Source organism: Solea senegalensis, linkage group LG9 (assembly GCF_019176455.1).
Source record: "Solea senegalensis isolate Sse05_10M linkage group LG9, IFAPA_SoseM_1, whole genome shotgun sequence".
In the NCBI taxonomy this organism is placed as follows: Eukaryota; Metazoa; Chordata; class Actinopteri; order Pleuronectiformes; family Soleidae; genus Solea; species Solea senegalensis.
In genome coordinates, this window is record NC_058029.1 from 2,273,254 (window position 1) to 2,295,590 (window position 22,337).

At 42.0% G+C, this 22,337-nt stretch overlaps 4 protein-coding genes across 6 annotated transcripts; 2 read left to right on the top strand and 2 right to left on the bottom strand.

Annotated features, from left to right (window-relative positions):
* Positions 1–1,980: 1,980 nt before the first annotated feature.
* LOC122774358 (protein S100-A1-like) lies at positions 1,981–3,172 on the top strand. Its single transcript, XM_044033519.1, has 3 exons — positions 1,981–2,067; positions 2,282–2,464; positions 2,911–3,172. The coding sequence occupies exons 2-3, from the start codon at positions 2,294–2,296 to the stop codon at positions 3,100–3,102; spliced, it is 363 nt and encodes a 120-aa protein (XP_043889454.1). The 5' UTR covers positions 1,981–2,067; positions 2,282–2,293; the 3' UTR covers positions 3,103–3,172.
* On the bottom strand, positions 3,163–11,587 carry mettl25b (methyltransferase like 25B). 3 transcript variants are annotated; one of them, XM_044033516.1, is made up of 8 exons: positions 10,097–10,422; positions 9,602–9,720; positions 9,023–9,260; positions 8,887–8,949; positions 8,074–8,211; positions 6,895–7,691; positions 5,996–6,180; positions 3,163–3,442 (listed from the first exon to the last, which is right to left on the bottom strand). In XM_044033516.1, the coding sequence occupies exons 1-8, from the start codon at positions 10,199–10,201 to the stop codon at positions 3,387–3,389; spliced, it is 1,701 nt and encodes a 566-aa protein (XP_043889451.1). In that variant the 5' UTR covers positions 10,202–10,422; the 3' UTR covers positions 3,163–3,386. The 3 variants fall into 3 exon arrangements, with proteins under 3 accessions (XP_043889451.1, XP_043889452.1, XP_043889449.1); XM_044033517.1 differs by lacking the exons at positions 3,163–3,442; positions 10,097–10,422 and adding exons at positions 4,897–5,579; positions 11,504–11,587; XM_044033514.1 differs by lacking the exon at positions 3,163–3,442 and adding an exon at positions 4,897–5,579.
* On the top strand, positions 11,474–16,701 carry LOC122774357 (beta-1,4-galactosyltransferase 3-like). The gene is made up of 6 exons (XM_044033518.1): positions 11,474–11,863; positions 14,110–14,345; positions 14,569–14,756; positions 14,823–14,945; positions 15,439–15,543; positions 16,560–16,701. The coding sequence occupies exons 1-6, from the start codon at positions 11,596–11,598 to the stop codon at positions 16,699–16,701; spliced, it is 1,062 nt and encodes a 353-aa protein (XP_043889453.1). The 5' UTR covers positions 11,474–11,595.
* A 480-nt stretch (positions 16,702–17,181) lies between these two features.
* On the bottom strand, positions 17,182–21,550 carry isg20l2 (interferon stimulated exonuclease gene 20-like 2). The gene is made up of 3 exons (XM_044033520.1): positions 20,354–21,550; positions 19,136–19,352; positions 17,182–18,837 (listed from the first exon to the last, which is right to left on the bottom strand). Exons 1-3 carry the CDS (start codon positions 20,927–20,929, stop codon positions 18,749–18,751), a joined length of 882 nt encoding a protein of 293 aa, XP_043889455.1. The 5' UTR covers positions 20,930–21,550; the 3' UTR covers positions 17,182–18,748.
* Positions 21,551–22,337: the final 787 nt, after the last annotated feature.

A 22,337-nucleotide genomic window follows, 5' to 3' on the forward strand; every position in this document is an offset into this window, starting at 1 on the left:
ATATAGTGAGACCCCAAATACAGTGAGGCGACAAGTACAGTGAGACCCCCAAATACAGTGAGGCGACAAATACAGTGAGACCCCAAATACAGTGAGACGACAAATATAGTGAGACCCCAAATACAGTGAGACGACAAGTACAGTGAGACGACAAATACAGTGTGGCGTCAAATACAGTGAAACAGAATGATCGAGAGTTGTGGTACAGTTTTAGTAGAGTAGCAGTACAGTCATAATATAGTTGCAGTACTGCTGCAGAAAAAATGCGGTACAGTTATAGTAGAGTTGTGGTACAGGTGCAGCACAGTTGTGGTACAGTTGTAGTAGAGTGGTGGTACAGTTGTAGTAGAGTTGTTATATAGCTGCAGTACAGCTGTGGTACTTGCAGTAATAATTTCAGTACTAAAACACATCACATGACAGATATGATTTGCAGAAATATTTGCTGATATGATCGGATGCTGTGCAGCTAAATCCTGCCCCGTGACTAATGTGATAGTAGTAATCTGTTGTTTTTAACCCTGATGGCGTCTCAGATTATCTGTCCCTGTTCTGACCTTGTCTCAACTTTAGCTTTCAGAAAAAAATGGTTGACTCCACTTGTATTATTTTTAATGATTGACAAAAATAAATGAATGAGACAAATACAGTGAGACGACAAATACAGTGAGACGACAAACACAGTGAGACGACAAACACAGTGAGACGACAAACACAGTGAGGCGACAAACACAGAACAAAACAGTACAGAGTGAGGCGACAAATACAGTGAGACGACAAATACAGTGAGGCGACAAATACAGTGAGACGACAAATACAGTGAGGTGACAAATACGGTGAGGCGACAAATACGGTGAGGTGACAAATACAGTGAGGCCACAAATACTGAAATAACTGTACACTATAGTGGCGGTGATTCACTGAACATCATATGTTGGGTGCACATTTAAACACAGGATCCAGGCAGCTTTCCAAGTTCCAATATTTTATTTTATTTTATTTATTTTAACGGTAGTTGGTGATGAGGGGTAATGGTGGATGATTTGTCTATATGAAAATGATAAAGGAAATATTACAATCTAGCAAGTATCAAATATACAATAAGAAATTAGGTTGTCTTAGACTCACATCAATAATGCATCCACTCTTACTTTCCTCTCTTTAATAAAGGATTAAACTCAGGAATCTAGTATAATGAAACACAAACAATAAGTAAATCTTCAAACAATATGTAGTATCAACCAGATGAATCATTAAATGAGTAAACGTCCATAAAACTCACAGCCAGTGTTCCTTTGTTCTCGTGGATTGTTTGGAGGGAAAATAGGGGGGTCAAAGGGCGGATTATATAGGATTAGGGGTGTGGTCCAGGTAGGTGTGGCAGTGATGAGGCAGGTGAGCAGTGAGGCGACAAATACAGTGAGACCCCAAATACAGTGAGACGACAAATATAGTGAGACCCCAAATACAGTTAGACGACAAATATAGTGAGACAGCAAATACAGTGAGGCGACAAATACAGTGAGGCGACAAATATAGTGAGACGACAAATACAGTGAGACAACAAATGCAGTGAGGCGACAACGCGGTGAGGCACCCAAATACAGTGAGATGACAAATATAGTGAGACCCCAAATACAGTGAGGCGACAAGTACAGTGAGACCCCAAATACAGTGAGGCGACAAATACAGTGAGACCCCAAATACAGTGAGACGACAAATATAGTGAGACCCCAAATACAGTGAGACGACAAGTACAGTGAGACGACAAATACAGTTAGACAACAAATATAGTGAGACCCCAAACACAGTGAGACGACAAATACAGTGAGGCGACAAATACAGTGAGACGACAAGTACTGTCTGCCTGACCTTGTTTGACAACATTTTTTTGTAATTGTTTGCAAAGAAAATGAACTAATCTTTTAAATCTGATCATCTCTTGATGACAGAGAGACAGAGGCCCGATTTTATCAGCAGAGACAGGCATATAAATGTGAGGAGACGAGGACAGAGAAGTCAACTCTTCTTCATTGTCTCTGCTTCATCTTCGGCAGCTTCTCAGCGGTGAGTCGATAAATCCCAGGTTTATTGTGAGGATTTTCAAAACATTTGCAAAAACCTTAACTTTTACTGACCTCGAAGGGCTCATTTCATTGTTTTAAATTGATATTGAATTTTTTTTTTAAATGTTCAGGTAAAACAAGCTCTTTCAAATTGTTTGGGTTGAAATAGTATCTCTCGCCATTTTCATTTTATCTCACTCTCTTACACTCCACAGACATACGTCAAAATGTGCACAGTTGAACCCACAACGTGTTTCGGACTGAGCAAACTGGAGATAGCCATGGACACGATGACCGATATGTTCTTCAAATACGCCTCCCACTATGGTGACCATTACAAGCTGGACTTTCTGGAGCTGAAGAAACTGATTCAAACCGAGCTGAGCCAGTATGTGACAGTAAGTGTTTGCTGAGGTGGGTGAAGTGAACCTCGTTAGCGCCATCAAGGAGGCTCCATTTCCACGAAATCCAGTTTAAATTTTTCCAAATTCTGTTTGATGGTGATTCTTCAACACAAAGGTGAGATTGTCGGAGACTACTCTCATGTTTAGGCCACGTCCCATCATTTGGGAAACATGGATTTAAAATATCATAAATATAAATAGATTTTTTTCCCAAAAAAGGTTCTGTCACTTTTAAATTAAGCGGTGTTTTACTAGCATTTGGATAGAGCCTTTGTAAATTACTAATGTTAATGCTGCGTCCCATATACATACTCAGACGTTGGAACTGGGAGTGAATCCCCCCCCATCCCTCAGGGGTAGCTGATTTGACAGCAATGGAAATGTAACGTGGTTCCGTCCGGTCGAGTTCAGATGTTTGTTTCTCTGTGTTTGTCTTACAGAACAGCTGGAACTCTACCCGTATCGGGTACATCATGGACGATCTGGACAAGAATATGGACGGCAGGGTGAGCTTCGAGGAGTTCTTCTTCTTGATCTCTCAGATTATCATGTGCCGCAACCCCAGGTTCAAAGATTATGCTCCAACTGTTACTGTCTGTGGCCAATTGAGAGACGGGCGTTTTAAGCTGTGATCGTCGACCAATCACAGCTCTGAGCTTCAGCTTCAGAAATCTTAACTCAAACATGTCAATAAATGACTGATTAAAAATAATGACTTGTGCCTTCCCTTTTTTGTCACTTTATGAATTTTTCCAATGAATATAGTTTGCACTCACCAAACAATTCATATTTTACTAAACAAACTTCTATTCTTCACTCTGAGTGATTCCTCACCTCACTCTTCTCGTGTTGTTGAACCTGCGTAGCCTTCATTTGGCATCATAACTCGAAACATGTTGAGTTTGTCCTCTGTGGGCTACTGTAAAAATATGCTGGTCCAGAATGGCTGCCTCAGTAGAACCGACCCTGCTCCTGATAGAAACATAAAAAGATTCATTCTGAGATAAAGAACAAAATCAAGTGAATCAAGTGAGAGTTTTATCATGGATTAACAGAGCTGGGGACTTTTACTTTGAAAAGTGAGGGATTTTTGTTTTAACATGGATTAACAGATGTGGATATGTTTATTTTGAAAAGTGAGGGATTGTGTTTTAACGTGGACTATCAGATGTGGAGACTTATTTTGAAAAGTGAGGGATTGTGTTTTTACGTGGATTAACAGAAATGTAAAAATAAGTGCAGGGAAAATATTTTTTTCAGTGTGGAAACTGTTTTTTTGAATCAGAAAAATATACACTGCCTGGCCAAAAAAAAGGTTGCCACCTAAATAAAAGGGTCACATGGTTGGAGTGCCTTTAGCTTTGATTACGGCACTCATTCACTGTGGCATTGTTTCTATAAGCTACTGCAGTGTCACAAGATTTATTTCCATCCAGTGTTGCATTTATTTTTCACTAAGATCTTGTATTGATGATGGGAGAGTCGGGCCACTGAGCAAAGCCTTCTCAAGCACATTCCAAAGATTCTCAATGGGGGTCTGGACCCTGTGGTGGCCAATCCATGTGTGAAAATGATGTCTCATGCTCTCTGAACCACTCTTTCACAATGTGAGCCTGATGAATCCTGGCATTGTCATCTTGGAATATGCCCATGTCATCAGGAAAGAAAAAAAAATGCTTTGATGGAATAATCTGGTCATTCATTATATTCAGGTAGTCAGCTGACCTCATTCTTTGGGCACATAATGTTGCTGAACCTAGACCTGACCAACTGCAGCCACCCCTTACCTATTTGCTTAGATAAATCCAGGTGGAGACCTTTTTTTTGGCCAGGCAGTGTATATGAATAAATCCATTCTTATCATTATCATTATTATTATTATAACAAAAGGTTTGCAGTTTGAAAATACAAACAATGATAAAACATGTACAACAGAAGCCTCTGGTGTTTAAAAATGGTTACTGCAAGCCCAGTTTGTCAGATTTACTATGATTCAGAAATGATTCATGGTGTTAGTAGGTATAGCTTTGCGGCTTGGTGAGTAAATTCTGACTCATTTCATTGACAACAGCTAATGATTGAGAGTACAAGAAATCATTTTACACAACACTAGATGCTTTTCCAGTGGTCAAACATTAGTATTTGTTGAGATTCTTTTTCTTATTCACTGGACAATTCTGCTGGGGCAAGGAGGGAGGTTGCCATCCATAGCCTAATGTTGTACCTTAGGCTCTTTAAAGAGGAGGTAAATCAGACACCACTTTACTTTGAGTTCACAGAGACAGTGTCTTCATTACAGAGCTGCGCATGAGCAGCACAGGGTAGCTAATCTCCGTAGTGGCACACAGTACACCTAGTACAGCCCGTGCAAAGATCGTCCTGGAGGAACAGAGGTGCTTCAACAATAAAAAAAATTGGCCCCAAAGTCACAAAGTTGCATTAAAGCACTTTTTTATTTAAAATGACCACACGGTGTAACTCATCTAGTCAGTGATAATTCAAATTTTAAAATCACTCTAGAGTATAGTTCTCAGGTTGTCCAGCAGAGCTGTTGTGTTTTGTGAAAACCTGAGCAAACAATTCCGACAAAAGAATCTGAAAGTAGCGTGTGGAGGTTTTTCACGTTTAAAAAAAGAAAGTAAAATGAACGTTTTTGAGTCATTTTAAAAGCAGTTCATGTAAATAACAGCACCCTCTGCCGTTTAAAAAGGTCACCGAAAAACATTGTGAGTTAAGTTTCCCCTCAACTGCCGACAGTGAAGCTGTGATTCTGGATGTAAACACTAATTATTAAATCAACTGTCAATATTTATACGTTTAGATCAAAGTGACATAATGCAGGAGGAAAGTCCAGTCCAGTGTAAAGCCATAGAGCGTCCAGAGTGTCCACTCAGAGTCCAGAGCGTCTGCTCTCAGACGCCAGAGTCTCAGAATCCAGAGTGTCTATTCAGAGTCCACAGCGTCCACTCTCAGACTCCAGAGAGTCCAGAGTGTCCACTCTCAGAGTGAAGGACTCGACCTCTTTATTCTCGAGGCTTCAGAGCGACCAGCACAAAGTTCCTGGGGGAGAAGTCTGGGTCGAACAGAGCGACTAGACGACTGTCCAGACCTGCGGAGGCCACCAGGGTTTCATTAGAGTCGATAAAATATAATAATTGTCATAAGGCATCAACGGCCCTATCCTGTATCCTTGTAAACAACAGGAAATATCAACATTAATTGGAACTGGATACAATCATTTAAGATCCTGTAAAGCCATGGTTCTCAAACTGTGGTACATGAGCTCCCTCTGGTGGTACTTGGAGAAAATCAAATCTGAGTCAACAGAGAACTCTTTGGTTTTTTGTTTATGCTTTTGCACACGATGCGTCGCAGGACAACCGTCCAACTGCAAAATTAATCGCAATACGACCGGAAAACATTGTGATTATTTGATGAAGATACAATGTGTGATGAAACTGCAGATGATAACACTGCCCCCTACAGGTGCATACAGTAGACAGATACTCGAGTATGTTTTCTCACCGTTCTCCTGCAGGTAGATGATCCTGTCCAGCAGCACCAGTGTCTCCACCACAGGAGCCAGCAGCAGGGTCAGACTGAAGTACACCACCACCCTGACCTGCTGCTTAAGCATGGTCTCCACCCGCTCCGGGTCCAGGTCCATGTCTGGAGGGAGGCCAACACGGGCCAGACCCAGGCGGGCGTACCTGAGACCAAACACAGACATAGACGGACCAAATGTTAGCCTTTGTTTATCTCAGTCTATGATTGACGTTAGGGGCTAGAATTAGAGTGATAAAAGTTTGGGTTAAGATTTAAGTTAAGGCCTAAATTAGAGAGAGAGGCATAAGTTAAATGGAGCCTAAGATTAGAGATACATACATTTATAGGTGGTTGCATAGATTAGAGATATGGTCTAAAATGAGAGGTTTGAGGCTAAGATTGGTTAAAATTAGCAGAAGGCCTAAAACTAGAGGTAGGGGCTCAGGCTACAGGTGAGGCCTAAGATTAGAGGTAAGAGAGGTAACTAACACAAACATTAAAGGTGGGGCTTTAATTACAGGTAGGGCCTAAGATTAGATATAGGGGCAAAAATTAGCAGAAGGCCTACAACTAGAAGGAGGGGATTATATTAGAGGTAGGGTTTAAAATTAAAAATGGAGGTGTAAGATTAGAGGTAGGGGATAGGAGTGGGGTAAGGACTAAACTAGAGGTAGGGACTAAGATTAGATGTAGGGGTTCAAATTAGAGGAAGGCCTAAAACAAGAGGTGGGTTAAAGGTTAAATGTGGGGGCTAAAATTACAGGTAGGAGCTAAGATTAGAGGTAAGGCCTGTACCTATAGTTAAGGGCTAAGATCAGGTGTACAGTATACGAGCGTGGTGTTGCGGTAAAATGCATGCCAGCTGCAGTTGTACTCACTCTGTGAAGGGTAACATGTGAGCTTTCTTTATCGTCTGGATTCCTGCTCGACGTAGTTCTGGCCTCGTATCCCTGATGAAAGTCTCCAGCATCGCCCGGTAGCAGTGTGTCCTCAGCAGCTCGCTCTCCTCCCGCAGCCTACGCACATAATCCTCCACAGCGTGACACGCCCCCTCCCGTGCCTTATAAGACAGCTGGTGTCCTGACAGTCCCCGCACCCAGGAGCTCATCGGGTAGCCAAACTCGGAGGGATCCGATTCTTGACACAGTGTCAAGGGAGCAGGGGATTCCACCAGCCCTGGAGGGGTGGGGTTTTCTCTGGTGGTGATTTTCATGTAGCAGCACGCCACAGAGGTGATACCGCGAACATGCGGACAGCTGACAAAGTGGCGGAGGAGGGTGGCGCTGAGATCGCCGCAGGCATGGAGACCGGTCAGGACAAAGTCTTGGTTGGCTTGCAGGGCAGTGTCGTCAGGACAAATGACCTGCTCACAGACAGGCTGGACAGGGATGGACGGACAGCAGGTAGATGATCGTTCCTCTGACTCAACTTTGCTTGTAGCATCAGAGTCCTTGGAGCTGTGAGGCGGAGAGGCCTGTACATCGTGGGAACGACCCCGATGACGCCCAGAGCCCCGCAGGTTTTTTTTGCTGGATCCAGATAGAGGAGGAACTTCGCTGGAACAATCCGGTGTAGTCAGCTGCTTAATGAAAGCCTCCCATGATGCCTTGGGGTTTACCCAAGCAGACACATGGCGGGGAGAGGATTGTGATCCTGGGAGCAGAGACGCACCATTCTACGTAGAAGAAAGAGGTTTACGTTGTATTTATGTTGTTTTGTCATCCGTACACAACGACTGAGCTGCTGAATGTTTCGTAAGGAAAACGTGAGCATCGTACCGCGTTTGCTGGACTATCAACAAGCTAATGCTGTGTGCCATTTGTAGTGGGAACTCCCACACATGGGAACGCCTACTGAACTCGGACATCTTACTCAGAGCAAAATCACACAACCTGAGTAAGTATTCCAGAGACACGTTAACTTCTCAGTCTCGTCATCTAATTCTTATTTCAGTGAACAAACTCCCAACATTCACTGCAGTGGGTGGAAACACATCATATTCCTTTAACATTTTCCTTCTAAAAAGTCAGGAATTCTTTTGTTTTTTTGACACTCACTTTTTTCTGCTTCTCCTTCTCCAGGGCCCACAGCAACTGTCCATCAAACCTGGACGCCATGGCAACCAGGGTGTGATCCGCCTCCATGGCGGTCACAGACAGACCCAGCCCAAAGGAGAGGAAGCGAGTCAGGTGACCCTGTTTGGAGCAGAGAAGTCACGTTTAACGATGTGCAGCCTCACTTCAGTTTCCGATCATGTGACAGCACTTGATCACGGTGTGTAAACTATGTTGTGAGCGTGTAGCAAAGCACAGGAGGTCTCCTCTCCCGTAACCATAACAATTCCGTCAACGCAGACAACTTTTCTGTCCTCATATGGAGGAAAAACGTCCTCAAAATTCAACTCGCACCAACTATAGAGCTATAGACGTGTTTGTAGCATCAGTCATGTGACCTTATTCAGTGGTGGAAATGTCCTCACTTTCTGAAAGTCCTCACTTTCTGGAAATGTCCTCCTTTATGATCATGTTATTGGAGGTCAGAGGTCATGTTTAGTGACTGCTACATAACTCTATGACTTCTCTTCTTTTTACACTTTTACTGGTTATTGTTGAATTCACGTTGTTAATAAATGATTTAAATTATCCTGTGTTCACGCTTGATGTCATTTGTCGTATCACTCCGCCCCCATTGTGTCTGTGATGCCGCGGGATCATTTTGAGACACGACGGGAGGGCTGGCTGCAAGTCACCATATGTATATATTATAATATTGTCACTCTCCATTGTGGACACGCCTGCAGAGAAGAAACCGCCGTCTTGTGTAGTTTCACAACAATCATACGGAGCCGTGGTGATAAATTGGGACCATACCTGTCCAGAGCCGACGTCCACCACTCTGCTGCAGTCCGTCTGGTCACACAGTTGTTTTACCAGCTGGAGAAGAAAACAGAAACCATCTAATAGACATTGATGAGAGATGGTATGGGCAACAAAAGTGGTGGCGTACCGCGCCCAGCCTGCGGATCTCATGCTGTTTCTTGGGTTTGACGTGTTTCCTGAAGATGTGGCCGAGCAGTGAACTCTGACTCTGGTTTTCCTGGAACTCTTGTGGTACTGGTGAGCCGCCACTGCCACTGCCGCCTCCTCCTCCTCCTCCTCGCTCCTGCCTGCAGTCCCTGGGAAAGGCCAGGGCGTGAGCAGTGGCACGGAAAGCCAACAGTGACAGCGGCCACATGGTGGGATATCTGTAAAAACACAGGCTCACTCAGGGGGGATGACCAGCAAAAGACAAAGGAAAAAAGGTTGTGAACCACTGTCTTAGTGGATATATAGAATAGGTCATTGTTTGGCAGTAACTCTGTTGATGGATGTGATGGATAAAATAACTCATGTGACCCTCACTTTTAGAAACCTAGAAAAGCAGGTTTTAGATCATGTAATACACATCAGAAACAGTGTATATACAGTGTAGTGTCACTCTCAAACTTCTCATGAGTCCAGAGAAACAACCTGTGTGCAGCTTCATATCCACATACATCAGGATATAAACTCAAACATAGACACAGATTTATTGATAAGCCTTCACCTCCTGTCTCCATGCGTAGCGTCCAGTAAGAGATCTGCGATCTGTGGGTAGGACAGGTCCTGTAGCGCCTGCTGCCACCTGCTGGGCAATGTGTGCCACAGGTCCTCAGTGAAGAACTCCTGCGGGGAAACAACACATCCACTGCACCATAGTAATCAGAAATACATATTATATACATATTCCACAAATGAGAAACAGTGTTTTCAATAATCTACAGCCTCTCTGGGACAATACAGTCCAGGTTTGACAAGTCTAGGTATAGACCAGGTCTAATGTGGTCCAGATGCAGAAAAAGCAGTGAAATGTCCCTTTTCGCAGGAGTTCAGACAACGTTTAAATGTCTTTTCAAATGCCTGAAATGAACGGTCAACGTTAAGTTTCCCCTCAACTTTCCCCTTAACGCCGAATCGGACGCCAAATGGTCGCGTGACTGTTGAAGAAAAGAAAACAAACAAAGGGGCAGCAGCAGTGTCAGTTGTTGAGAGTGACACTCACGATGATGTAGGAGTCGGTGAGTCGGTGTGTGTACCGGGACAGGAAGCCGCAGAGCCGCGTCGCGAGCTCCTTCTGCTCCTCCGCGGACACACCTGCCGTAAACATGCCGGTCAAGCTAACTGATGCTAATGTTGTATAAAAGCCACCTTCTTCTTTTTCCTCATCTGCGACCAAAATGACCAAACCTTCGGGCACGGACACAGTCCAGCTCTGCACACTGTAAAGTTTAAACCCGCTCTGTCCTTTTTCTTATATTTTTTGATGATATTGACGGCGGTTAGTCTGTAGCCGCCGCGAGCTAACGAGACACTGGGTGAGGCGTTTAAGTGCAGCTCAGAATTTTCCACAATCGCAGGCCGAACTGTAAAGAAATGTTCATGTCGCGTCATTTAAAATTATAAATATTTATTATTTATTTATTTCAAAACAGCCATAGATGATGGGGAACAGTGGGTTATCCATATCCAAATGTACATCAACGAACAACATGTATTACGACTTTTGGAAATCACTAAAACAAAAAGAGTGTTGACATTAATGCTGCGTTCCATTACATCAAAGATCACGTCTTTATCTCACTATTAGAAACACTTTTCCAAAATGAAACTTAAGTTTTTAAACCACTCACTCTCCCACACCAAAGTCCATAAAGAAACACAGGAGCTGCTGGTCTACTGCTGCCTCATGTGGTCACTTTTGGCGCATTTCCACCGGCTCTACTCGCCTCTGTTTATTTTTTTGTCACTAATGTAAATCTGAACAAAGGATTTTAAATGCCATATTCTCTAAAATAAGACATTTGAACGTAGTGATGGAGGCAGCAGTGGATTAACAACTCCTGTGATGTTAAAATCACTGATTTTCTCTGTGAGGTTTGATGTGGGAGAGTGAGTGGTTTACACACTTCAGTTTCCTATTGGAAAAAAGTCTAACAGTGAGATGATGATCTCACACACACATATGTTTGTGCAGCATTCATAGTGGGGACATAATGACTGTTACCCAAACCATTACAACTAGATGTCTAACCCAAACCAAGACTTAAACCCTCAAAAAGCTTTTGTTAGAAGCTACAGAACATGAATACCAGCCAAAATGTCCTCTCACACACACACACACAGGCACATGGCCACTCCCCCTGTCTCTCAGTAGAAGCTGTGACCCTCAGTAAAGTGAGAGTCAGTGAGACACCACAGGAGAATGGTTAGAATCCAGTGGTGGTGAAACTACATGATGTTGGACAACTTTTATTCTCCCATGACAAGGAAGAACTGGACCAACTGTGGAGATATCTGCCAGATGGAATTTGTAATTTTTTTTTAAATTTTTCCTATCCTTGCTGTTGATTTTTTTTTCATATTCAGGTAAAAATGATTTGATTTAAAAACTACAGTCACTGTGACTTACATTCAGAGGAAAAAGTGCAGCCGCAGCAGTTTGACTTCTGCCTCTGGTGAAGAAGAAGAAGTGAGTGAAGGTCCAGGCGACTGAAGACTCCTATGGACACATGTGCGCACGTCAGCTTTCCTGAAAGCATCATGATTAAGATCCAGCCGAAGTGGCGTTACATTTTCTTGTTCCTGCTCATCCAGCTGCTGGTCACGGCTCTACTGTCCTGCAAGGAACACAAGGAGTGGCTGAAGAACGCCTTCAACATCTTCTGCCAAGGAGATGGAGAAGACGTGTACGCCAACCTGCCCCACGTCCCCCGGGATCACACAGGTGGACCGGTTCTGTCCTACTGCCCCATGATGTCCCCTCTCATAGGTGATTACTCTGTCCTCCCTCCCTGTCACCGTGCACCCAAGAATACTGTGATTTTATTACATTTATGATACCAATTTATACTTTGTGACACATCACAAACAAGGCATAAAAAATCTGCATAAATGTGCTGCTGACAGATATATTATAATATAAATATTTACACGATTATCAGCAATTTAAGAGAAACAAATATAACTCCATATTCATATTTAGTCCTTTATACATGTCGGTCTAAGTCTACGATGTCTTTAAGAATGTATTTGTGTCTTTATCTCACTGTTAGACAGACTTTTCCGACAGGAAACTGAAGTTACCACTCACTCTGCCACACCAAACCCCATAGAGAAAATCAGTGATTTTAACATCACAGCATGAGTTGTTGGTCCACTGCTGCCTCCATCACTAATGTCAAATGTCTTATTTTTCGGCTTATAAAATATTTAATTTAGACATACTTCCATGACACAAAGTGACCACATGAGGCAGCAGTGGAACAGCAGCTCCTGTGTCCCAGCAAGCTGAAATCACTGATTTTCTCTATGGACTTTGGTGTAGGAGAGTGATCAGTTATCAAAGCGACACAAACGCTGTTTACCGTTGTTAACGTGTGTCTGTGTGAAACTGTTGTCAGTGAAATGTTTTATTGTGGAAGGGGTGAAAAATGTGTCTGCACTGGTACAAATATTGACCATTTTTTCCTTCAGGAGTTTCAGTCAAACTGGTTTATCAAGGTAAAAAAAACACATGCTACACATATTTCGATACAAGCTCAACAAGATGGGTTGGAATGCATCTCCACAGGCCACAGAGACAGACAAATATTAGCCTTTGTTTGCAACAAAGATATTCAAATGGCAGTGCAGTGTCATTATTTCCATACCTGCTGCTGATTTCAGTGACTGTAATTTACAACACGATGCTTTTAACTGGAGTCGTGGGCTGAAGAGAAAAAACACAGGGGTAATAATAATAATGACAGTTTTCCAACAGGAAACTGAAATTTGTAAACCACACACTCTCCCACACCAAACCACATAGAGAAAATTAGTGATTTTAGCTCACGGGGACACAGGAGCTGCTGGTCTACTGCTGCCTCGTGTGGTCACTTTGTGTCACTGAAGTATGTCTAAATTAAATATTTTAAAAGCTGAAATGACAAAAATAAGACATTTGAATTTAGTGATGGAGGCAACAGTGGATCAACAACTCCTGTGTTCTATAATGTTAAATAACTGATTTTCTCTATGGGGTTTGGTGTGGCAGAGTGAGTGGTTTACAAACTTCAGTCTCCTGTTGGAAAATATATACATCATCAAACACAAAACCTGCGAACAATAATGTTCAACGTGGCAACTTCTGTGTTTAAAAATTGTTCATTCAAATTCACCAAAGTTACATAAACACCTCACATGAGGCAGCAGGAGAGTGGCGGCGATACAACGATTTTACATCCCAGACACTCGACAGAACATGGATTATAGCTGGACAGAGATTTCACACAAACACAGGTGATCAACATGTGTGAGCAACATGTGCACACAGACGAACACCGACCATCCTGTGAAAACAAAGAAGACAGAAGTGAATTTATTAACAGTAAAAGATGTGAGTGGCAACCATCATGGGATGGGATCCCATTTCAGGGTAAGTGAGGCTGCTCTGGAGCAGACACTCCACTTAAAGGAACGCCGCCTTATCTTGGAAATGACAAGTTCCGACGACAACTGGAACATACCATATTGTCAACATGACGACACGTGCACACACACACACACAATTCTTCAAAGTCAGAACTGTGAGATAGATCTCAGGATTCTTTAATCTCAGGTTTCCCTTTTTTCTCGTAGTTCTAGCTTTAATTCAGACTTTTTTTCCCCAGAATTCTTTAATCTCAGAATTTTGACTTTAATCTCAGAATTCCCACCGATTCCTCAGAATTCTTACTTTCTTCTCAGAAATCTCAGACTTTTTTTTGTATATTCTGAACTTTTCCCCCCCAGAATTCGATTTTTTAAAAGTGTTCTTTAATCTCAGAATTTTGACTTTAATCTCGGAATTCCCACCTTTTCCTCAGAATTCTGACTTGTTTTCCTCAACTGAATTGAGTTTTTTTCCAGTCAGATCTCATGAGATTTTGACTTAATCTCAGAACCTTTAGTTGTTTTCCCTCAGAATTCATATTCACACGTGAAGCTAATCCTCTTGGGTTCTGCGGTCACAAAAGTACATGTGGTTTCTGCTCACAGTTGGACCGATCCGTGTCAGGTTCTTATCGCCGCCAAGTCTGGATTATGTGCAGAGGAAGAATCCCCTGGTGGTGAAAGGAGGACATTACAAGCCTCCAGACTGTGAGGCCCGGCATCGAACCGCCGTCATCATTCCCTTCAGAGGCCGAGAACATCACCTCAAGTTCCTGCTCTACTACCTCCACCCTTTCCTGCAGCGACAGCAGCTCAACTATGGGATTTATGTCATTCATCAGGTAAAACTGGAAAATCCACACGTGTCACTTCTCTCTTTGTCAACGGCAACTATTCTGATCAGTAGCTTTTTTAATAAAACCAGTTTCAGCTTCTTAAATGTGAATATTTTCTAGTTTCTGTAAAAATCAGAAAAACTTGTTTTATTTATTTATAAAAAATGAATGAATGAAGATGAATGAATTAACTGATTGAGTGTAAACGTGTGTGTTATTTTCACCGCAGGCCGGAAACTACACGTTTAACCGAGCCAAGCTGATGAACGTGGGCTTCAGTGAAGCCATGAAGGACAAAGACTGGGACTGTCTCTTCTTCCACGACGTGGACCTGGTTCCTCTGGACGATCGAAACCTGTATGCATGCGACTCCAACCCCAAACACGCAGCCATCGCCATGGACAAGTTTGGCTACAAGTACGTCATCGCTGAAAACGTTTGATCTCCACATGTCACTCCTCTCACATGTTTTTTTTTGTACAGTCTTCCCTATGACACGTACTTTGGAGGCGTGTCAGCCATGACTCCACTGCACTACTTCAAAATTAACGGTTTCCCCAACAACTACTGGGGCTGGGGGGGTGAGGACGACGATATCGGGCTCAGGTGAGAGGACACTCAGAACCATGAGAGCTTCAACTGTTAGAAAGACGGATCTTTTACAACGACATTCATCCCCTCTCCTTATTAAAGAAACACACATACAAGAAAAAAATAATTTTAGCTACTGCACGTGATCAAATCTGCGTCAGTTTGGGTCTACGATGTCTTAAGAACATGTTCACGTCTTTATCTCACTGTTAGACAGACTTTTGCAACAGGAAACCACTCACTCTCCCACACCAAAGCCCATAGAGAAAATCAGTGTTTTAAACATCACAGCACACAGGAGTTGTTGATCCATGCTGCCTCCATCACTAATTTCTAATGTCTTATTTTTGTCATTTTGGCTTTTAAAATTTTTAATTTAGATTTACTTCAGTGACACAAGGTGACAACATATCGTAGACTTAAAGAGACACAGATTTTATCAAGTAAAAAAGCTCAAATCCGTTTACCCATGGGTCCTGAAACTGACGTGTGCTTGTGTTTGTGACAGGGTGAGTCTGGCAGGGATGAGCCTCAGCCGTCCATCATTGCGGATCGGCCGCTACAAGATGATCAAACACAGGAAGGACAAAGGAAACGAAGATAATCCAGAGAGGTGACATTCATACGTGTTCGTCTGTGAAATACATCTACGTCTATATATGGTGACATGACATAAGGAACCATCACATCATGATAAAGTATCTGGAATAACTTCTCCTGGTTTGATAATCATCATATTTATTATAGTGAATACATTTGTCAAATACACCAAATCTCATTATATACACTAAAAGAACTGAATTAGATATGCTCAAATAATCTGATTAAAGCCACAAAATTAATCTGATTCAGAAAAAAATTGTCTGCTTGCACTTGCTGTAATCTGACTTTAACTGCATAAATAATCAGTTTTCATTCAGCAAATTAATCTGAACACATACACCAAAATAATCTGATTACACCAAGTAAACTGAATACATTCCCTAGAATAATTTGATTGTGCCCACTGAAATAATCTGATTTTAACTGCCTAGGTAATTGGTTTTCATCCAGCATGGTAATCGAAAATAAAACAGATTAAATCAGACTTCTGCAGTTGGTGCAGTCAGATTATTGGGATTATGCACATTTATGTAATGCAATAATTTTAATGGACACAATCAGATTATTCTAGTGTATTTAAAATTACCTTGCTGGATGAAAACAGATTACTTCAGTAGCTGCAATCAGATTACTTCAGTGGCTGCAATCAGAATACTTTTGATCATTTCAGTCATTTAGAACAAACAATTTGAGATTATTTCAATGGGCACAACCAGATTATTCTAGGGAATGTATACAGATTATTTCTGTTGGTGTAATCAGATTAATTTGGGGCACGTATTCTGCTTTAAAACAAACAATTAGCCTTTTTTTAAAAGCCCATTTTTGTGGAATCCATGTATTTTCTTTAAACAATAACATACAATATTTAGTGTATTTGACAAATGTATTTAATACCATCATCAACCATCATATTTATTATACGATGGTTATCAATGCAGAGCAGATCTTGTCTTGTGTCACCATATATAGATATAATCTACATATAATATCCATACAACTTTAAACGCTGCTTTCTATTAAAAGATTAAAGCTGTTGTCTAAGACGAATGAGACGTGGAAGTATGACGGGATGAACACGGCTCAGTACCATATCATCTCAAGAACATATCTGCCGCTCTACACCAACATCACCGTCAACATCGGCACCGCAGGAGGTCTGTACTGATGTCCTACAGCCGCACCTGCAGCCACACCTGCAGCCGGACCTGCAGCCAAACCAAACCTGCAGCCGGACCTGTAGCTGAAGCTCCACCTACTGTGACTTCAACACGACCAAACCCGCTCTTCTAACTCCACCCACTGCCTGATTTTGAAAAATGCCAAAGAAGTGGGCTGACTGAGCGAGCGGTGCATGTTGTTCAAAAATAAATCGATCAGACTGAATGTTGGTGAGCTACAGCTTTTCTTAAAAGAAGTACAGTATTTAAGAGTGTATTTACAGTGTATTTAAAGTGTATTTACAGTGAAGTTTAGAGTGTATTTTTACTGTTCATGAGTCCAGAGAAACAGCCCGTGTGCAGCTTTATATCCACATATATCTCTTATATCAGGACATAAAGTCAAACATGTGATACACAGATTATTATTTATAAGACATATCACCCGCAGACTTGTATGGCTGGTATTTGACTGAGCAGTGACAGTGTTTCAGAGAGGAAGTTATTTTTAATGTTGAACTACAACTATAAACAAAAGTCAGGTACTGTTTTTGTTGCATCTGTCGTCATGGTGACGCTCAGACACAGTTCAGTGGAACAGCGTGAGCGACCATGAGGTCCAGTCTCTGTATAAAATGTCAAAAAAACACAATAAAAATGTGACCTTTGGTGTTTGCTTTCACAGCTGCTGTTGCACTGGTGAGCTTTTCATTGCATGAGTGAATACATGACTGCCCCCTGGTGGCAGGAGCACCATTTCAACTATTCAACCATTTCCTGAGAGAGAAGTAACCTATGAGGGCTGTCACTCTTTTTTTTTTTTGTGGGGCATAAAAACGGTTTGCATTGAATTAAAAATGGACTTTTAAAATCCTGTTTATCTGTTTATCAGCCTATAGACAATCTCATGAAATTTCTATTTATAAACACACCAGAGTAAAAAAAAGGTACTCAAAATCTTAAAAATCGGACTGAATTGGTGTAATTTGTGAAACACGTCACAGCTCAAAGTTCACTTGGCTTGTTGTTATGAACAAAAATAGAATAAAAACTGTCTATTTTGTGACACTTCTGAACAATAAACACAACTCTCGTTTCTTTTCTTTCTTTCTTTTTTTAAACATGCGACGTAAAAATTAATCATAACTTTGTCTCGACAACACATAAGATGACGAAAACACACATTTTGTACAGATGTGACATATGAACACGATGTTACACACGATGTGTATTATTCCCGTGGCAGTGAGGGTCTGGAATTAGATTTGAACACTTTTTAAAAGGTAAGTCAAAAGTCGATTTAATTATTTAAAAATATTGTATTTTATTGTTTGAAAATACACTTGCACAGTGGTTTTTCGTTTGTGGGAAAATGTCACAGGCTTGGAGTCGCTGTCTGTCTGGAACTCAGACAGCTTCCTAAGACCCGCCCACAAACAAAAGAACCACAACGCAAAAAACAAATCAGGGGGTGCAAAGAACAAGAGTATTTTCAAACGATAAAATACAATATTGATTGATTAAATTGCTATTTCATTTTCTTCTTAAAGAGTTGTTTGAAAATATTGACACAAATCTAATTCTATATTAGGGTAATAATTAAAAACCCACACTCAAACTGATGAGTTGACAGTTTAGTAATCTGTGATGAAAATAATTAAATTAACTGCAACCCTAAAAAATAAAAACTGTCATGTTGAAATGTATGCAATCTTGATTTTTTTTTTTTTTTTTAATTTTGAAGTGACAGCCCTGTTAACTGTTAGAATAACAACAATAATGATAAAAGGTCAAGGCAAAGTGTGTGATCCAGCAGTGGTTTATGTCCTCCTCCTTCTCCCGGGATAATGTCAGAGTTTTACCTGCAGACAGCTGGTGGAGCTTTGTCCAGCTGCTCATGAGTTCAGGTGTTGCTGTGGTCTTTCTCCACACGAGGTCAAGGACACTTAAAATCCCTGGGATGATAAAGAAGGGTCAGCCACGGTCACGTAGAACGCGGTTCGTTCACCCACGCTCATGTTCACACGACCTGGGCCGGCACCGTCGCACCACTCGTTATCTGCCCTGCGGTTTGGAGGCGAGTGTCCCCTCCCACTCCTCCTCCACCACCTTGTACAGCTCCATGGTGGCTCGATGAGTGGAGTCTCGAGCAGTAGCCAGTGATTTTAACATCACAGCACACAGGAGTTGTTGATCCACTGCTTCCGTCACCACATGTCTTGAATTCGGCTTTTAAAATCCTTTCTTCATTGACCTCAGCGAATGTGACCACACGAGGCAGCGTAGACCAGAGGAGCAGAGGCAGGTCTGTGTAACATCAGAGGTGAAAGGGTGAGATAAAGGTGCGTCAGGGTCGACAGTCAACTTGCGACAAATTTCCCCCACAGGGATGAATAAAGTTCCCCAGATGTCTGTTTAAATACTGAACGTTTAAAAGGAGACGAGCTGCACGTCTAACCTGGATGTCACGGTTAAAAATGGCTTTGGTGAGTCTCTTCAGTGACGCACACTCGCTCTCAGCAAAGCCGGCCTTCAGGTTGAGCAGAGGGATCCGTGACGTGTCTCTGGTCAAGGCCTTGGGATGAGAGTAGCCGAGGACCTTGAAGTCATTGTGGACGGCGTGGCCAATCACCACCTTCCCCATCAGCAGCTTGAGGATCTGCCAATGTAACACCATTAATGTAAAACACCAACAGAGGAGACTTCCACTCACTCACACGGCTGCTTGCTTGATGAAGGACACTCTCACACTTTCATTTTATGGACAAGAGTGACAACGTACATGCACCATAGCAGGAAACCTTTGAGTTATTTTTATGATTTAAAGGGTTATTTATTTTGTTTGCAATCCCTGAAAAAAGGTCCATTCAACATGTCGAACATTTTTTCCCAAAGCTTTTCAAGCCTGGTTTCTGCATGTTCTGCCTTTTGCCAAACACTTTCAGGCTTCTTCCTGAACCTCAGTGTCCTTGGTGTTCTGACTCCTCGTCCTCTTCTGTGTCAGTGACCGACCTCGTTGAGGACGGCTCTGTGTCAGAGGCTCAGAGAGACTGAGGTTTGTCCGTACTGCCGCTCATTTCTCCACTCGCTCAGTCGTGAGCCTGTTGCGAACTTTTGAGCACACGTTCTCGAATGACGACACAGTCGTGCTTAGCGGCAGCTGATGCTGGTGGGGTTTGGAGGAGGATGGAGGCGACAAGTGTGAGGGCCTCAGATCTCGCAACAGACAGAAGGGAACACTTAGGACACTGAGGTTCAGGAAGAAGCCTGAAAGTATTTGGCAAAATGCAGAACATGCACAAACCAGGCTCGAGAAGATTCTGGGAAAAATACTTTCATTTGACATTTTGAAGGGAGCTGTAAGAAATATTCTAGTCAACATTGATTGTTTTAGCCAAGATTATGGTACAATATTTTTTCTTACTTACTTCTTCAACTATATGTACGTTCCCAACCTTCAACTTTGAAAATGTCCAGTTTATTCCGATTTATTCCCATAAATTAATGTTAATTCCCATAGAAGTGAATTTTGCATTCCATCTTTAACAAGTGAAAAAGTGGTGTGACACTGATGTGAGACATATCGACGTAGAGTTCCTATTAAATCAATAAAATAAACAAAAATATGGTGTTATGGAGCCATCACAATGGTCTGCTCACCTCCTTCCGAGCCTCCGTGTAAGGCGTGGCATTGACGAGATCACTGCGTCGGATGCCACTCCATCGGGTGCGGTAGTCAGTGACAGGCATGGAGGGGTGGATGAACTTGTCGTAAACAACGTCTCCGTCATAGGACACGATACTGCAGCGTGCCAGCTGGCTGATGTGTCCTTTAGGTCCTGCACCCACCATCTCACAGTCAAAAGCCAGGTATTTTGTTGGGATTGCTGCAGAGGACGAGGAGGATGTGGAGGGGCCTGCTGCAGCTGCTGTTGTGTTCACACTGAGAGAAGAGGAAGGCAGCAGGCTGTGTGCAGAGCCTGAAGGCCTGGAACCTGCATGTGCTAAACCCCTCCTCTGTGTGGTAGCAGCAGGTGGTGCCGGTCGATCTGAGCACGCTCCATTGTGGCGTGGAGTGTAGTCAAGTCTGGACCATCCGCCGTGCTGGTTGTTCTTGTGTTTACCTTCGAGAAATCGCTTTCTCTCTGAGAACTGTATGTTTTTCCTCTTAAAGTTTCCCGCTCCTCCCCGTGCGTTGTCACCAGAAAGGCGCACGTGGTTAGTGAAGTTCGACATAGCACTTCAACACAAACCGATCGTGGAGTTTTGCTGGTTTTGACCTCCTCAACAGGCGCAGTCGACATAACAGTTTAAAAGTGTCATCCTGCAAAACAAACATTATCAAAACACAGAGGAACTAATATACACTTCTAACTCGATTCAGTTTGGTATCAGTCACGTTGTTTTCCATGATTCCTCCTCAACATGGGCGGAGTTGCCGGCAGAGCTGTCGCTAAATATATCAGACTCCTCTGTTAAATATTGACATTTTAGACATTTCCTTTACTTTAGAGAGAAAATAAATACACTTTCATAGGAGCTCAAAAAGATTATATATGAAATTAATTTACAAAGACAAAAACAAGTTTTGTAAACACACAATTCAGTTACAGTTAGTTATTGCTGGGTTTTTTCAACCTCTAGTTTTATTTGAAAAATTTATTTTTCAATTTCAGTTTTCATTATTTCATTAGTTGTCGTTAACTATAACATTGATTTAAGATCAGATTTGTTAAATCATCTGTTGGGCCAGTTGCTGATGCTGGCGGGACAGATTTCGCCCACGAGCCACAAACTGCTTACCACTGATGTATGATGTGACTCGGGGCAATACAAATAAAACTGAATTATTATTTTTTTGGGATTACTTGATACTATTATACAGCAGATGACACAGGAACACGAGCAAAACAATAAAAAACACAAATCAATGAAGTTCTGAAAGACGAGTAAATTTAAAGACAAAATAAAAACATGAACTTCCGCTTCTGATCAGCGTTAGCTAGCCGATGCTACATGCTATTTCGCCGGTCCTGACTCTCCGTGAGCGGGAAACTGCGCTGTGGCTCCGTAGACACGGGCAACGTCGGCGGTGACGAACATTGAACAACACAATCCATTAAAAATACTTTACAACGAGGGTTAATTAGTAATAATAAGGAAAAACAAGCAGACCTGACGCGCGGCGGAGCGGTGACCTCCCTTCACCGTAGAACGACACATTAACATCCGGGTCACGATGCCTTCACGGACCATGGAAAAACAGCGGATTAAGCAGTACTCTGTTCTTTTCTGAACAACCTTTGTTTATGAAACTTTTTTTTTTTCTTTTTTTTTAACAAACAAACGACCAAAAATGTCGGTTGATGAAATAAAAATAATAACACATACAAATGTGTGTTACAGTATCTGGTCTTAACACATGACTTAACACTCACTGTGAATTTTTGAAAATTATTTAGTACAGAAGTGGATTAGGGCAACAGAGGAACAAATATTTGAGTTCTGAGTCTAAAGTCAGAATTCTGAGAATAAAGTCAGAACTCAAATATTTTTTTCTTCCGTAATTTAAACCTCACATTCAGCAAGTGGTGAAAAATAAAAGTGAAGCAGAAGTTCAGAAGTGTAATTCACAGACGTGGAT